Source organism: Zootoca vivipara, chromosome 11, assembly GCF_965207765.1.
Source record: "Zootoca vivipara chromosome 11, rZooViv2.hap1.1, whole genome shotgun sequence".
Lineage (NCBI taxonomy): Eukaryota > Metazoa > Chordata > Lepidosauria > Squamata > Lacertidae > Zootoca > Zootoca vivipara.
Window position 1 is genome coordinate 31,255,065 of NC_142594.1, and position 16,524 is coordinate 31,271,588.

A 16,524-nucleotide genomic window follows, 5' to 3' on the forward strand; every position below is an offset into this window, starting at 1 on the left:
ATTATATAGGGCCATCAAACACACAAGGAAGCTTTTTTCAGCTGCAGTAACAGTATAGAAGCCACTAGAGGACGATGTTTTGCTACCTCTCCTATAGGTTCTTTTCCCAGCATGTCCGGCAAGGTCTGCTGGCTGAGTTTTGAGGTCCCAAAAAGGGACTTTTACCTTGCACAGGTGTGACATTTGTATACCCTATGTTGCTAAGAACACTCCCCATTGTGGAATGTGGTGTTGTGTCCAAATTTGATATGAAATATATATAGAATTGTTAATACAATTTTATGAAATGGTAAAACGGCATACAAAAAAATTAAAAATGGTTTGTGCGTGACCTTTTTTAAATATTTCAATGGAATATACCTCATTTTAGTCATTAATAGGCAAAAGTTCATCCATTTGTGCTACAGGACATAATTTTTGAGAATTTTTTTTGAAAAAGTCATCACCCCAATGCTCACACACCTGCATATGATGTAATAGCTAAAGAGGTGAGGATATGACACACAAACTGCACCCCTACACTGACCTACATTCGGACATGGAACCAGACTGATTTTTAAAATGCAGCTGCTGGTGATTTGGAACTGGCAAATGATGTTCTTTTCTGCTTTGGTCCTGGCCACATGAAGACAAAAATTGTTTTGCCTTAAATTAGGCACCTATTTTGATAACTGAAAAAATATCCACTAATTGTTTATATTGTCTAGTGATTTTGGACCTTTCCCTTGTCATGGTTATTAAGTTAATTTGCTTGTTAGTTTCCTTTGGGTATTACCATGGTCACTTTCTTTATTAACTTGGGAGCTATCAATGTTTGTGTATTCTCTGCAGAAGCCCTTGCAGAGCCTTGTCTCTGGGTGGGAAGGAGGAGATTCGGTGAAAGCTTCTCCTTAAGAACCGTTTGCTGAATCTCCCTGCCCCAACGCAGCCGGATGGCAAGGCTTTGCAAGGGCTTCTTGAGAGTAAGCCCTTACGGAACCTCATGCCCCGCTCCCATCATGGGGGCAGCAGTGGGGCATTTTGCCTCAAGTGCCAGAACAACTCAAGCCACCTTCTCAATGATGACCCATGGAAAGCTAACCCCCCCCCCGGGAGCTGTAGCTCTGTGAGGAAATACTGAGTGTTTCTCAAACTTTGGTCCTTGGGTGTTATTGGATCATAGCTCACGTAATCCCTTGTCTGGCATTATGCCTGGGGATGACAAGAGCTGTAGTCCAACAACATTTGGAGATCTGGAGATGAGGGGGTTCCGGTTTCCGCCTGCAGGAATGGCTGACCTGTTTTCCATCCCTCCGACCTTCATAAGGAATTTGGCGGTTGCTAGGGGAGTAAATGGCAACCCCCTTACCTCTCCGGGGGTTACGGAGAGGGGCCGCTGGCCCGCGATGCCCCCTAACCCACTCCGATTGTTAAAGAGTGGGGGGGGGGCTTGGGCTGAAGCACTTATGAGGAATGTCGGTACTCCCGGACGCTAACCTGCATGGTGGGGATTTCCATGATTAAAGAAGATAATTAGGCTTAAATCCATGGACATACTTCAGAAGGAGGGGCAGAAGCTCTGTTTACTGCCGAGGAATTTACGCTGCTGAGGGTGAGGAGTCAAAGGCTGTATTTTATCTGAAAGGAGGATTGATGGGGACTGAACGACAAGGGAAGTGAGTCCTTTTTTTATATTTTTTGCATATGAGTTACTTTGTACCTTCCCAGACGTGATGTCCTGGCTTGTTTGGAACGAAAGAGAAATAAAAGGGATCTGTGTGAGTTGAATTTTATAAACTGTTGATACTGAGTATATTTTTTGAAGATGTGGAGTTGCTGATGAGAGAAGCCCCCCTCTAGCTGGAGGGAAGGAGTGCCTGGAATGCGTTCGGAGGATTTATGAGATGTGACGCACTTTGAATTTGAACAGCGACCTGAAGCTAAGTTCAGCTATAGGGCAAGGAGAGCCACTAATTTATCAAGAATCTATGCATAATGTGATGACTGGATCTTCTGCCTGGAAAAGCTGTAAATTTCATAAAGATCGTTAATCTACATAGTTATGAGAAGAAAATGAAACTGATTTGAATTTTCTAAGATGGCGCTGCTTCGTGTTGAAAGATCGGCGCAACAGGGACGCTCCAGACCAAGAAGATTTATGGGGAGGCTGGACTGATTAACTCACACAGGAGAAAGAACATATGTGATCTTGTTTGATATTTATCTCAGCAGCTGGGAAAAAATCGGATGACAGAGGAAAACATCTATGTGATTGTAAGGGAAAGATCGGGACTATTATAGACTTTGAGTGATGATTTGGACTTTAGAAAAAAGACGGCAGTGAGCAGTTGCGAGGAATCCCCAATTTCTTGAAGCATGGGAACCCCGAAAATTTTAGATGATTTGGCATAACATTCGGTTTGATTGATATGTATTTGCATAATTTGAAATAATGGATGTGATATAAATGTTTTTAATTGGAAAATTAATAAAAATATATTATAAAAAAAAAATGGAGATCTGGAGATGAAACATCTGGAGATCAAAGTACACTGTATTAGGATATTTTCACAGAATTCTCAGAATCATCACCAAAACACACTTCCCAGCATTTCATGAGAGAAGTCACAACCATTTAACTGATGTCCTGATGTCAAAGAGATAAATAACTACCTGACATTTGGAAGACATCTGAAGGCAGCCCTGTCCAGGGAAGTTTTTAATGTGTGACATGTTAATGTGTTTTAAATCTTATAATAATAATAATTTATTATTTATACCCTGCCCATCTGGCTGGGTTTCCCCAGCCACTCTGGGCGGCTTCCAACCGAATATTAAAAAGAGTACAGCATCAAACATTAAAAACTTCCCTAAACAGGGCCGCCTTCAGTTGTCTTCTAAAAGTAAAATAGTTACTTATTGCCTTGACATCTGCTGGGAGGGCGTTCCACAGGGCGGGTGCCACTACCGAGAAGGCCCTCTCTGCATAGCTGCCAAGTTTTCCCTTTTCTCGCGAGGAAGCCTATTCAGCATAAGGGAATTTCCCTTAAAAAAAGGGAGAACTTGGCAGCTATGCCTCTCTGTCTGGTAACCTGCAACCTCACTTCTCGCAATGAAACCCAGCCAGATGGGCGGGGTACAAATAATAAATTATTATTATTATTATTATTATTATTCATATAACTTCGTACCTAGATGTTAAAAAAATAGTGGGGAAGAGATCAAGATTTGTACAACAGTGTGTAGGGATGTCTGTTAATCCTTTGCCTTACTCTGTAGTCCTGCCAATGGAAGCTTCCCCTCTAAGTGCAAATAGCTGCTTTGGGAGGAGGGTGTGGTTTTCATACAGATTACAGATCACAGATCACGTGTGCAGGGAGAGGGCTAGCCTCCTCACACATTGAAGTCCTGATCACATGCACCCTGTGGTTGCTATTTAAATGTTAAAAATCAAGCATGTTAATTGTGATCTTGCAATTAATATCATGTCTAGCTTGCTCCTCAGTTTGTAATAGAAGTACACATGTAATTATATCCTATGAGAAGCAGGTGCAAATAGGCTTATATAACCAATACCCACCCACCCCCATATTTTTTTAAAAAAATCTGTAAGTACACAGGCAAAATGGGACCCAAATGGCATAAACATGGTTTTGACGGAGTCAGCTGAGACTTTTGCTGCTGATTGCGCAAATGGAATCAGCATGTACCCTTTTGTGTCACTATGGTTACCTAAGTCCAAAAGATCTTCATAAGGTGTTTGAAACAATAATAGCCTTAATGCCTCACAAAGAGCACTTAGAGAGGATTTCAATTTAAAAGGAGGGGCAGGAGAGAATTAACTCCTGAAGGCAATTATGCTGAAGCAATTATTTATAGTCAAGAGAGGATTCAGGAACAAGCACAATAGGTTAACAGGAATTAACTTATTTTGCCAAGTGAATATTTCGGCGTGATTAATATAAAGAAAACAGCAACAACCCAATGGGGCTGAGGAGAAGAAGTCAGGCGAAAATTGGCAACACACCTTGGGGTGTGTTCAACACACTCGATTCTCCTCTACAAAAATTGTCCCTCTTGCCACTCCAATTGCACTTTAAACCACCTCAGGTTCAAAGAGCAGTTTGGGGGCTTTGCATGTAGGGCAGTCACAGGAAGCTACCTTACAAATGGAGTCACATGGTTGGTCATCCAGCTCATGAATATCTACACTTAACTGTTAATGGTTCTCCAGGATTCCAGATGGGGTGCATTGTGTGTCCAGGGGCCTTTCGCCTGGACATGCAATCAAAGCAGGTGCTCTGCCACTGAGATGCAGTCTCTTCTCAAACACTGCACACATAGTGTTTATCCTTCTGCCTGCTGCCACCCCAGTTTCCCTTTAAAACTCCAAAAAATGCTTTGTGAATGTACAAGAGTTAAGACAGAAGTCTGGCTGCTCTAAGAAGCTGCATCAAAACAAACAGTAATTCAGGGTTGTTGTTGCTGCTGCTGTTGTTTTTTCCTAAAAATGTTGGATTGCAACCTAAACTAATTCTTTGCTCCGACCTTCTTTCTTCAGGGTTACGCATCTATGAAGTCTATTTTCCACGCAACACGCTCAAAGTAATGTGCCAAACAGAAGGGTGACAAAGGAGGAAGTTTTATAACTAACCAGCAAAGTAAATAGTAACATGATACACGGTGGCATTCACTCAAAAGCTTTCCTAAGAAATTTGAAACTACAGAATTAACTGCATTGCTACTGACATTTTAAAAGCACCACATTTCTGTACATGGTGCTTTCTTTTTAAAAAAAGTTGCTTTAAGAAAACAAACACGGCAGGGCTTTCAAGCCAGCAAGTTATGGACAGAAGATTATTTTAATCATAGCATGTATGCCGCCTCTTCTAAAATGGTGTTATAGAACAGAAAATGGCAGTGGCACTGTTAAGAGGGGTCCAAGGGAAGCGGCATGGGGCAGCAACAAGACCCAGGTTCCAAACTGAGCTATTCAGACTAGAATCAAGATCTGCCTCCATTGCATAACTTGTCACCACATTGGGCAGAGGCCACATTCAGTTATTGGTATTGTTGCGAGCTTTTGCAATTTTGCAGGCATCTAGGATTCTCTCTTCACTACACACACACACACACACACACACACAGGCTGTAAGACTTCACCATCAAGCAATTCATTCCGTCTTTGAAATAGGAATAAATTATGCATTTAGAGCATAATACTGTCCATGAGGATTCCCACCATCTCGCATTACCATGCTCTGAAATATCAGAGGAGGGTATCTATTATCATTTCATCGGAAAGGGGGGGGGGGAGAGACAAACTAGCAGTTTCTAACACACATCTAAAAAAGTGTATATTTCTTAAGGAGCAGAGGAGGAATTAGATACTTCCTGCTCCTAGTCAAATGCTTAACATTTCTTGCAACAGCTGCTTCTTGCCTGAATTGCACAATGGTCTCATGACTCAGAATGCCCCACAGAGTTGCCATAGGCTAAGAAAACACTCCCTTATTATATGCCACTATTTCTCAAAAAAAGCATTTCAGCCTGATAGATGGTCTCCAAAAGCTATTTTTTGAGCATTTTGCATCATACGGGGAAGGGGAACCTGTGGCCATCTGGATATTCTTGGACTACAATTGCTGTCACACCTAACCATTGGCCACGTTGGTTGGGGCTGATGGGACTTGGAGTCCACCAACCTTTGGAAGGCCTGTGGCTCCCTATTCCTATTTTTCATCTATCAAAAGTTTAAGTAAAAGCTTGGCCCTAGCTATACTGCATTTGCTCATAGATATCCATAGGACAGTTCAATCACACAGATACGATGGAATTATAACTGAGGGTTGTGGGCAATACCTTCACTTCACAAAATATGCATTCTTGACATGGAAAACACTTTTTTGTGTAGGAACCAGCACATAGACACTATGTCTACACACATATATTTCACCCTTATGTACATGGGGAATGTTGTAGCGTGCTATAGCAAATTAAGCTTTCCCAGAGTGTATACGGACAATGAAATGTGATGGGCCTACCACTGCACACAGGTTTCACATTGTTTCCTTTGTAGAAAGTGCTTATGTGCAATGCATGAAGTGGCCTCAAAACCAGTGCCTTTAATGAAGAGTCCCATTAAAGATAGAGGGACCCCTGACCATTAGGTCCAATCGTGGACGACTCTGGGGTTGCGGTGCTCATCTCGCTTTACTGGCAGAGGGAGCCGGCGTACAGCTTCCGGGTCATGTGGCCAGCATGACTGAGCCGATTCTGGCGAACCAGAGCAGCACACGGAAACGCCATTTACCTTCCCGCTGGAGCAGTACCTAATTATCTACTTGCACTTTGACATGCTTTCGAACTGCTAGGTTGGCAGGAGCAGGGACCGAACAACGGGAGCTTACCCTGTCGCGGGGATTCGAACCGCTAACCTTCTGATTGGCAAGCCCTAGGCTCTGTGGTTTAACCCACAGCACCACCCACGTCCCTTAGAGTCCCATTACACCCTTGCAATTCTGTTAGCAGAGCAGCAAGATTCACTACTCCAGTTGTCATGATGGACTTATATATGCACTGAACATCAGAGCACTCAGTTCTAGAGAATCGTGTACGCCCTCAACATCACAGCATTCTGTTCTTATTTCCTCTCTTTAAAAATCTATATGCTAAGGACATTTGCTGAAAGAAAATTATAAAGAATCTATTAAGGTACAGCCACAGTCGAAAGCCTATGCATAACCAGCAAAGGGCCGTGCAAGCAGATACGCTGCTCCTATGATGAATGGAGGTTCTCATATGCCTATGGGGGTTTGTGTCCACATGTGAAGATGGCAGATGTGTGTTGAAGTGTGGATCTGCCAAAATAACACACTGAGCCCTACTTCCTGCAGGAGTTTTTTCCTCAGTCATGTTCCATATCCAGGACTGAGCACAGATCAGAGAAAAGTAGTATGAGAAAGGGACTAAAGGAAAGCTAGTGGTGACATGTTAGGGGAGAGAATGTCGGTCCTCATGTACTTTTGGTACTTAGATGACTGCACACAGATCTGCCTCCGATCTATTTTGGCCCAAATACATCCCTTTGTACATGTAAACTACATATTTAACTATCAACACACACACACACACAGAGAGAGAGAGAGAGACGTCCATACGTTTACACAAACGATTCGTTTATTTTGGACCCCTTTTGAAAACTGTGATGTCTTGTTCTCAAGTACACAACATAAAAAAAAACAGATATAGGAGATAGAAGAGGAAATATAGATTTATATTCTTAACCTTTTTATTAGCACAATGTCAACAATGAACGGGGATAAAAACATAACTGAACGGAATACATGTGCTTTTACAGGCATTATTAAATTATATACGATAGGTACGGTATTTCAGATGGGTCGCCACATCGTGCATTACGCTAGCCACATTTTCATGTCACAGCGAGCCATAAACCATCACCATACTCAAGTGACCGGTGACTGCTTCGCTTCGCCCCAGTCATACCAACCACAATCCCTGGCTTAGTGTCATGTCTGAATGCATTATGTCTGAAGCAGGGATTGTGCCTTGTTTCACTCCAAGCAAATGGTGATGGCATAGGTGCCATCTCACGCCAAAGATTGCGGGTGCCTGCAATGAAGGGCTTCAGCTTTGCCCACTGACTTTGTGGGGGCCCAGCCTCACAAATACATTATTGTGGGTGCCAAAGAACCCACAGCTCCCTTCGAGTTGGCTCCAGTGGATGATGATAAGCAAAGGTTTGTTCTTGGCTTACCGGCCATGGTTGGTTTGAGTGAAACAAACCACGGTCCCTGGTTCGGAACTAACACTAAGTAAGGGATCATGACCTATTTCTCCCAAGTACAACTGAGAAGGAGCAAAGGGTGCACGGCCGACTTGTACACAGTAAAGCATGGCATACGGCTTACCACGTCGTGCAAATGCAACCACTCCGAAAACATTCAAGTCGGTACAACTACGTCACACAGAAACAATGCAATCGTCAAGCTTATCATCTGGTTCCAACAAACCTTGACTTAAGGCATCCAGGCAAGACACTTGCTTTGCATCAAGGTTTTCCATGGCATCGCCTCTTGGGACTTCTGCAACGGATGTTTGCCTTTCAAAAATGTTGTTGTTATTGTTAACTTGGCTCCCATTTTGCTTCAGTAACCTGAAAACCTCTGTTTCCAGTTCTCTGATCTAGGACAAATGAAGTTAACTATTAGCAAAATAAATAAAATACAGTATTTTTCCATGTATAAGACGAGGTTTTTTGCTAAAAAGAAGAAGAAGAAATCAGTAAAAATTGGGGGTCGTCTTGTACATGGAACATGACACCTGGGGGAATTTTTTAAAATATTTAAGCCTATGTCCAGGATTTTGGCTTGGGCGGGCTGAGGCGGTCCCTCCTGCTGCCACCCCCCCTTTCTCCACCCCACCCCCTAGGCTGCATGCTGGCGGCTGGCTCGCCTCCTGAAGCCCCCACTGGCTCGACCACCGGATTGAGAGCAGCTGCCACCACCACCGCTGAGAGCTGCCTCTCCTTGCCCTTCTTTCCTATTTTTCCTCTTCCCCTCTCAAACTCCCACCCTGCCCCCAGCCCGCTTACCACCTTCCTCACCTCAGTTTGCTCGATGGCATGGCCCAACACAGAGTGGCCATTGCCTTCCCCTGGCTCTTCCTTGGCATCCTGCTTGGGAGCCTCCTTCCCCTCGCTTCCCTGCAGCAGCAGCAGCTGCCACCGAGGAGGAGCGTGTTGTGCGCCCCCCCCCCGCCCCCATATCGCTATCTTTGCTTCTGAACCACGGGGCATTGCATGCACCTCATGCTGGAAACTTTGAGGGCTATCACCCCAAAAAAGATCAACAACTTGCCGCCGCCAATCAGCCAGATTTTCACTTTTATTTTACGGTTTTGTTTTCTTAATTTGGGGTTTTTTAAAAAAGGGGCCGTCTTATGCATGGAAAAATACGGTAAAACAAACCTTTCCCATTCATCAGATGAACAGAAGCACTACCATGCATGTATTTAGTACCACACAGACATTTAGTACTGTTAATATACCAGGCACAGACAAACTCGGCCCTCCAGATGTTTTGGGACTACAACTCCCATTATCCCTAGCTAACAGGACCAATGGTCAGGGATGATGGGAGTTGTAGTCCCAAAACATCTGGAGGGCCGAGTTTGCCTATGCCTGTACGAGAGCCATGTATTGGTAAACTACTGTATGTATCATAGGTTGCTTTGTGCTGCCCTGTTGCAATGCAATGACAATCCCCATGCAGTATAGTACTGTTGTCTGCTTATTTAAAATAACTGTAACAGGCTTGTTGATCTGGTGGACACTTGTTGATCTGAACAGCTCAGCTACCGTTCACATAGGCAGACAGATTGTACACTACTTGAACCTTACATGTGAATAACTATACAAGTGTACAGCTGTCAACTATTTGTGTACAGAGATGCACAGATTGTGCACTCATTGAATGCAGCGTGTGAAGATCCCTACAGCCACACCTACTCCTAAACGGCAACAACGCTTCCAAAATAAAGTCATGAAATAAACTAAAATGCTGAAAATTACTTACACGAGCTTGTAAACCTTGGACTTCTGCAAAGTGGGCTTTCTCCAGATCTTCTATTTTTTTCCTTTCAGCCTCTTGTCGCTTGATGAACTCAAGTTCTCTTAGGGAAAAATATATTTGCTGGTTAGGACAAGCGTCAGTTGCGATAGGTATTGAAAAAACTTGATGGACTGCTACACTTCAGTATGTATTGTCTTCATAAAGAGATTCTATAGCAACCTCATAATAATGAGAATGCAGCAGCAAGAGGGAGGATTTGTGGAGCAAATACTTTTCTATTAAAATGAATAAGCTGAAGCTACATCGTAGGAGATTAACCTGAATTATCTCTTGTTTGCTTTATGAAAAGTTGTTAATCACCACAGTGGAAGTGACAAAACCAAATAAATACACGTTATTAAAATTAGGCTTATAAATTTATTATGTAGGTGCACAGATAATATAGTGGTGGATTGGCGTGTGTGTGTGTGTGTGTGTGTGTGTCCTTGGCATTAAATCCTCTTTCATTTTACCACTCTTGTTTTATCTCTTAAAAGGTACAGATACAAAGATCTGGAAAGTTATGAGTAAACTTATTAGGAAGTATGCATTTTTTTTTTACACATTTACAGATTTAACCCAGAGTGGTAATATATGTTTAGAAGGTCTAACCTCTGGCCCAGTTTGCACGTCCAAAGAGGGCTGATCTTGCCTTCTTTGCTACTTCCTGCTAACACAATGGAGAAATAAGTCACAATTCCTGGCTCAGAATTAAAGACTGTAGGCCAGTAGGGGAAGGACTCTAGCTCAGTGGCAGAGCATCTGCTTTGCATGCAGAATGCCTTAGGTTGAATTCCTGGCTTCTCCAGGCAGGACTAGATGAGAATTATGTCTGAAACACTGGAGAGCCAGTACAAGCCAGGGTCAGACCACACTGAGCAGGGCGCAGCAATGGTCTGACTCAGTCTAAGGCAGCTTCCTGTGATCATATGGGAGATGGTGGCTTGTTTCAGCCCGAGAAAACCATGGTTTGTAGCCAAATGTTGTAAGTCAGGACTGCAGTTGATTTCTCTGGCTCTCTGCATGCCTATGCTACACAGATTGAGACATTTTGCTCGAACCTTCATCTCAGTTCATGCTTACTTTTGCTGAAAGTCCTTGATCAGTTTCTTGGCTTTATTGTATTTCTTCTCCAGTGCCTGATACTGGCTCTGAGTTTCCTTCAGATGTTCATTGACAGTGTGACATAGGGTTTGTGCCTCAATCCAGTAGCTCTCAAGCTTCATCATCCTGTCCTTGTTCTCCTCAATGTTCTGCTGAAGCTGATTCTTCTCCAGCTCCCACCTTACTTTCTCATTCTCAGCTGCCTGCAGCTTTGAAAGGGTAAGGCAGATGCTTTTTACATTCAGGTACAGTTGGTTCAAAGTAACATGCATGAGGAACAGCAGCCTAGTGCTATTGTTATATGGCTGGTATAACCAATGAGGTGCCCCCTCCAGATGTTACCAAACTCCTGCTTCCATTATCACTGGCAAGTGGGGCTGGTGGGGGTCGGGGTCCAACAACATCTGGAGCCCACCATGTTGCCTATCCTTGCATACAATAAGTAATGTTCAGAACAGAAATAATTTTAGAGCACTAAAGAACTTTCTAGACCACGTTAAGGCTAAATGAATAATCTCAAATGCATCATTTCCCACCTAGCATCAACCTAGGCTTCTGCAATTTTAAAATGAACACACCACTGCTTGTATTATTATTATTTTTTTCCAAAAGTTTGCCATGTGTCTAAACGAGGCAAACTGGAAATTAGTCATACAGAGATAAAATTAAGCATACTTTGACAAATTTATTGCGCAACATTACCAAAGGCAGAACACTAGCTTCCTACCTGAAGGGTATTTATTGTTGTTGGAAGAAGCTTCTCTATTAACAGCTTTCATAGCTATAAAGTGGTGTGTAATAACTAATCATCTGCCTTTTATAGTTGTTGTTGGCATCTGTCTGTGTCGAGAGACAATGGGGGGGTGCCTGGGGGGGGGGTTAAGCCAAACTGCTACATTAGCAGCACCAAAGTGAGATGCCACCCTGGGCAGTGAGTATGGAGGTCCTGGGCTGCCCAGATGACAGGACCCCACCTCTTGGCCTCGCTGATGTGGTCCCAAGGAAAGCAGAGCAAGATGTTTGGAGTTGCCAGAAGGCAGTGTACCATCCAACCACCTTAGGGACCCCACTCCGGATTTGTGTAGAATTTACTCCTTAGCCCTTTCTTCTTCCAAAGGTATCCCGCAAAGCAGTGGAGGTTTAGGATCAAAGTTTTCCTTCTCCTACATGGGCTATGTTCCCAAGTTGAAGAGCCCCAGCTGCCCCTTACTTCCCTCTACAGCACATGCAGAAATTGCCTTCTTGACCAATAGACCCACTCTTGGTCTCATCCACTCAATCTGCCAGAGTCTGCCGTTGCATGCAGGGGAAGTCCCTAACTCGCCGAGGGTTTGAGACCCACTGGCTACCCTCACCTGGTTTAGTCGGGGAATTGAAGCCGTTCCTGGGGTGCTGTCAGCTTCTAGGAGCCATATGAAAAAGCTGAATGCAGGTGGGGTACCAAGGTGGACAAAGAAAGAAGGAGCCCAACGCGTCCCCCACCCCTTCCCTAACATGCCATACACCCCTTTATAGTAGGTTATGCATTTAAACTCATCAGTTTAAATGCATTCATGCCAAATATGGTTCTGGCTTTAAAGGTTCACAACTCCTGGCCTTGAGAAATCACTAGGAAAATCCAGGAAAAGTGGGTATACCTTTGGCTCATTAAAATCAAAGGGTTGTCACCTAAGCCTATAGTTGTGGATTTAACTTCCATTTAAATTGGTCTTAATAAATTTAAATTGGTCTAAATAAAACTTGTTTTATTTAAGGGTTTGTTGTGGGGGTAGAGAATGGAACATGCAAAAAATACAGCAAAGACTTCTGTTTTTACAAATCGCAAATGAATGGATGTTACCCAAGTGCAACAGCCTCTGAAGGCAGTAAGATTTTCAGCAGGCAACAAATTAGCCTCACAAGGATTTCTAGTGATAAGACCGTAATCTGGCAAGAATCTGATTTTTTTCCAACGAAGCAGAGGGGAAAAAATTAAAATAGGAAGATTAGGAATTTCTCTTTTATGTTTTCTCCTTGCAGACAGACTCACTAACATCAGTGATGAAATAAACATGTGTCCACTCTGAGTTTAAAAGTAACTTGTACTTTAACTTAATTAGCGGGGGGGGGGATATTCTCCGAATTCAGCAAGGTACATAAACTGAAAGGATTTTATTTTGAAATAAAACATTCAAATGAATGTCTCATGCAGGCTTATGAACAAGGCAGGCTAATAAATATAACATAAATCCAGTTTTATTAAAGAAGGAAGTGGTATCTGAGTTAACTTCCTCATACTTTTGTCTATACAAGAAAAAAACAATACTTCGCCTTTTCAGAAGCAGTTTCTGCTACAGACATTAAAAGCAAATTCTTTACCATTTCCCTTTCAAGCCTGTTAGTGCTCTAATGAGGTGGGGAAAGGAGAAAAAAATTAATATGCGATTGCAACTATTTTCCTTGCAATTACAGTCATCATGATCCTCCTGAGACTTGAATGAAATATTTCTACCAAAACAAGCTCTCTGGAACCACTGCATACAGGACCCCCCCTTTCTTTCTTTCTTTCTTTCTTTCTTTCTTTCTTTCTTTCTTTCTTTCTTTCTTTCTTTCTTTCTTTCTTTTTGCTGCGTTTTCTCAATGAGAACTTACTTTTCTTTGCTTCCCTTTGGACACAAACTTACAGCAGCTGAAAATAAGAACATCGCCTTTTTCTAGTAGCCAGTAATCATTCTTACCTTTGTCTTCAGCTTCTGAATCTCCGCTTCTGTAACTGCATGTTTGATTTGCAACTGAAAATGGAAAACCACAAAGCGAACAAATGAGCTGCAAATGCCAGAGCTCCAATTTTTTTAAAAAAAGACTTCTATGCTGCCACCTGAATACTGTAGTACACACAGCAGAAGGCCCACAAGACTGCTGCAGTGCAGTAGACTGTAAATTAAAATATCTAGCTTGGAAAATGACTCAGTCAATGCAAGTTAATTAAAGAAAAAGTGTTGCTGGCTAGCCTCTTGGAATATCAGATTAGGACATCAAATCTGTCAGGACAAGTCAAATGTCTTGAAAGAGAAGAAAATACCGATTGTTGTATTCAGCTTGTTAGCCAGCCCAGATTTTAATATCCCCGTGCACATGAATATATCTTAGAAAGCCTCACTAACACGGATTAAGCAAGCATGTCATAGAGGGCAGCTAACAGGCTATTAAAAGGCTCAAGCATTGTGGAGGATACAACACATATAGGCTGCAACCAAAGAAGAAAGCTGTTGTGACCTTCAACCTACCGTTGTGTCAAACTCAATCTCAGCAGGATGAATCACTGAAGGTATTTATGGCTGGTCTACCCTGGTGACCCACACCTCACCCATCACATGAACTGCAGGAGAAGAAGCTCCAGACTTGGACAAGGTACTATTCAGGGTGGGTGTTGGACATTTTTTCCAAGAAATTGTGTGTGTGTGTGTGTGTGTGTGTGTGTGTGTGTGTGTGTGTGTGATATGCCAGAGCAAAAAAAACAAAACTGGATTTCATCAGAGTAGAATGCACATATTTCTCCAGTAGACCCACTTTCCCATAAACATGTGCACACACACTTGCACACATGCACACCGATGTACTGTGCATGGACTCACTCCTTGTATCGCAATGGTCACAGCCCATCCACTAGGCATATACATTCTCACCCATGGCCACATTTGTTTTTACACACAGAGAGACACAGACTTGCATTATGTATATATGCAGAGCACAGTCCTTCCCTCCATAACAAACTGGTCTCCATTTACCCACAGCATTTACTCGAGCTCATGTTTTTCTCCTTTCCCTGCTGCAAAGGGCTGCGGGGAAATGCATGCAAAAGAATGCATCTTTGCCCTTTTTTCTGCTAAGGAACACAATAACTGTATGTGGCATGTAAAGCACTGCATTTCACCTGTTACACACAGACAGGACATTGTGGTTAGGCTCCCTTTGGTCAAGGAGAAAGGTGCTACAAGCTACATACCTGCCAAGTTGCTGTCAGAGAAATAAGGGACTGGGCCAGAAATAGCAGACCGGAAGTAGCGCTGCCACCATTTTGGAACTGGGCGGATGCTGCTGCTTTGCCCAGTTCCAAAATGGCCGCCGCACCAGAAGTCGCACTGCAGCCATTTTGGAACTGGGCAGAGCAGCATCAAAAGTCGCTTCTGAGCATGCTCCGCCCAGTTCCAAAATGGCCACTGCACCAGAATAAACCGGGGGAAAACAAAAAAACCTGTTTTTTCAGCTAGGAACAGCTGGAAAAACGGGGATTTCCCGGGGAAAACGGGAGACTTGGCAGCCATGACAAGCTATGCTCACTTGTGGCCTTTTTGCATGATCAAAATGACACCAACCACATTTTCTTTTGTAAATGTCACAGGTGAAGCACAACAACTTGTGACTATTTATATTTATCATGCCTCCACCTTTCCTTTCCACCCCAGTAAGCCCAAGGCAGCTAACACCCAACAAAAGGTACCATTTCAATTTAAAAAGCCAATGAAAACGACTATCCAGATACAGAATGGAGCAAAATGAAAACAGGAACAAGTAAAAGCAACAGCCAGCTAAAGTAAAAACAGCATTCAGCACCAGGCAACCACAATCAGCCAAAGGTCAGTTAGAACAAGGTCTGCTGGCAGAATACCATTGGAGAGGTGGCAAGATGGGCTTCCCTGGGAAGGAAGGGAATTTCAGAGTCTGGGAGCGGCAACCAAAGAGGCCTTGTTCCCACTGACACAGGTGTGACCATCATGGTGGGGCATGCAGAGCTTACTCTTACCAGACGGTGTGGGAAAGGGAAGCAGTGAGGCTGGGGCTGTGTGGGTGCGCACCGGCAGGAACACCAGATTGGCTCTGCCAGTGTGCTTGCACTGTTCCACTCTTGCCACCACCTTGCCCAACCTCCACTCCATTAGGCGGCAGAGACACCACTATCAGAAGGGTGGCTTTGTGCATCCGCCACACTCGCCCTTACTCTGATATTGGCAGGAAGCAAAAGAGGGCCTCTCCTGCAGATTCAGGCCCCAGGCAGATTCATCTTTAAAAATGTGGTTCTTCCGGTAATCTGATTCCAATATGCTAAGACACCCTCTTTAAAAAAAAAAAATCCGCGTAAAAAGCAATTCCTTGAATAAATTCAGCAACAGAGAAGCACAGAACATCTAGCCTTAAAGCCAATGATAAGTCTTAAATAATTTATCCTGCAACTCTTACTGTTTAATCCATCATTTTAAACTGAGAAAGACCTGTCACCAAATCCTGAGACTGTACAGTCCAGTGATCCGCTCATGTGTTCAGCGCATGAATCCAGCACTTTCACAGCTTAATTGAAAATTACAATTCATCACGTAGCTTCTAGCACCCTCTTACTTGCTTTTTTGAAAACACTTACACAAGCAAGTGAACTATATTTAGGCTGTTCAGTAAATAATGCAAAACAAACAGACCCTCAAACAGTTTTGTAAAATACAATCTGCTCAGGTGCAGATGGCTTTATTAGTTTTCTCTTTCCTGCGCTACCAAAACAGAACCTCCCTCTTACAAATAAATAAATAACGAACGCTGACTGCATAGTCAGATAACTGTTGGAACATAGCGCAGTAGGTCCCATGGAGCTTGCAGCTGAAGCCAGCAAGCCTGCCTTAATGACAAACCAAAGAGCATCCTGCGGTATTTAGGAAGGGTATGTTTCAGCAAGAGATAGTTGTGCAACATAAAGCACGTGAGTGTACTTCTAACTGAAGTCAAAACACAGCACCCAAAGAATAAAGAAAACCATCTCCAGGCTACAATTCTAAATGCA

General features: G+C 43.1%; 1 protein-coding gene across 18 annotated transcripts in view; it reads right to left on the reverse strand.

The window, feature by feature from the left end:
- The window catches only part of PPP1R9A (protein phosphatase 1 regulatory subunit 9A), a 137,703-nt gene that overhangs the window by 21,836 nt on the left and 99,343 nt on the right, over positions 1 to 16,524 (reverse strand). For all 18 annotated transcript variants that reach the window (XM_088653895.1, XM_088653894.1, XM_088653890.1 and 15 more), the window contains 4 exons: positions 13,436 to 13,489; positions 10,698 to 10,927; positions 9,579 to 9,675; positions 8,016 to 8,187 (listed from right to left, as the gene is read on the reverse strand). In XM_088653895.1, the coding sequence (XP_088510021.1) occupies positions 8,016 to 8,187; positions 9,579 to 9,675; positions 10,698 to 10,927; positions 13,436 to 13,489 (553 nt within the window). The remainder of the gene's footprint in view (positions 1 to 8,015; positions 8,188 to 9,578; positions 9,676 to 10,697; positions 10,928 to 13,435; positions 13,490 to 16,524) is intronic.